Below are 1,555 nucleotides of genomic sequence, written 5' to 3'. Positions count from 1 at the left end.
AAAGACTCTGCATAGTCCGTCTCCGTCTCTCGCTCTCTTTTTATTTTTGCTCCGAGGAGAGAGCTGCATTCAGGAGGTGGAGGATCGCAGGTGAGGAGAACAAAACATGCCGTCAGCAGTATAGTGAAATATGCGCTGAGGTCTTAATGGGATATTTCTACAGATTATTTCCACACATTTTATTTTTAAATAAAATCATATGTTAAAGAAATACTCAAAATGGATTTTTTGAATAGCTCCAGCCTGGAGGACGGGATGGCTGCAGAAAATATCTCCTCTAATTTCACCTCGCAGAGCAAGTACAGCCAGCTGTCTATCTGGGGTCTGGCCGGACTTGTCAGCTTTCTCATTCTGTTTACAATCGTCGGGAACGTGTTGGTTGTTATCGCCGTTTTAACCAGCAGAGCTCTGAAGCCGCCCCAGAATCTCTTCCTCGTCTCCCTGGCCAGTGCAGACATACTGGTGGCCACCCTGGTCATGCCCTTTTCTCTGGCTAATGAACTCATGGGCTACTGGTTCTTTGGAAAGATCTGGTGTGACATCTACCTGGCTCTGGACGTTTTATTCTGCACCTCTTCTATTGTTCACCTGTGTGCTATTAGTCTGGACAGGTACTGGTCAGTGACACAGGCGGTCGAGTACAACTTAAAGAGAACGCCTAAAAGAGTTAAAGGGATGATTGTGGTGGTGTGGTTGATCTCAGCCGTCATCTCGTTCCCACCGCTGATATCAATGGACAGGAGCAGCAACGAGGACAGTCCTCAGTGTATCCTGAATGATGAGACCTGGTACATCCTCTACTCCAGTCTCGGCTCTTTCTTTGTCCCCTGTGTCATCATGATCCTGGTCTATATTCGCATCTACCAAGTGGCAAAGACCAGGACCAGAACAATGTCAGAGAAGAAGAGGGACGTGGACTCGCCGCTGGAGAATGGGATGGACCAAGCCGAACCTGGCCGAGGAGGGTCGCTGAAGTCCAGCAGGGACGGGAGCATGAAAGACCAGGAACGTGGGAACGGACACTGCCAGGAGCAGGCAGTTCGGTCCCCCCTACCGAACAAGCCCAAACATCCAGACCACGAGGACGACTTCGAGGACAGCAGCTCGTCAGACGAGAAACCCAAGAAAGGTTCCATTTCCTCCAAACATCAACGTGACGACAGAAAAGACCGGAAGTGCAGCCGGAAGAGCAGCTCCGCCTCTAAATACTCCAGCAGGAAGTCGCGTGCCAGCTCCAAGTCCATGGAGCTGTTCTCGTCCCGCCGCAAACGCCGGAGCACCGTCAACAGGAACAAAGTCTCCGCCGCTCGAGAGAAGCGCTTCACCTTCGTCCTCGCCGTCGTCATGGGGGTCTTCGTCGTCTGCTGGTTCCCTTTCTTCTTCTCCTACAGCCTGTATGGGATCTGCCGGGAGCCGTGCCAGATCCCAGAGACGCTGTTCAAGTTCTTTTTCTGGATCGGTTACTGCAACAGTTCGCTGAACCCCGTCATCTACACCATCTTCAACCAGGACTTCCGCAGAGCCTTCCAGAAGATCCTCTGCAAGTCATGGAAGC

General features: G+C 51.5%; 1 protein-coding gene across 1 annotated transcript in view; it reads left to right on the top strand.

Annotated features, from left to right (window-relative positions):
• Positions 1-219: 219 nt before the first annotated feature.
• adra2c (adrenoceptor alpha 2C) overlaps positions 220-1,555 on the top strand; it is a gene marked incomplete at both ends in the record, with an annotated part of 1,347 nt that continues 11 nt past the window's right edge. Inside the window, one exon of the mRNA XM_079277909.1 lies at positions 220-1,555. This exon is cut by the window's right edge and continues 11 nt beyond it. Within this exon, the coding sequence (XP_079134035.1) occupies positions 220-1,555 (1,336 nt within the window).

The sequence above is a fragment of the Melanostigma gelatinosum genome (assembly GCF_949748355.1).
Source record: "Melanostigma gelatinosum genome assembly, chromosome: 11".
NCBI lineage: Eukaryota > Metazoa > Chordata > Actinopteri > Perciformes > Zoarcidae > Melanostigma > Melanostigma gelatinosum.
This window is presented reverse-complemented; position numbering and strand designations above follow the sequence as displayed.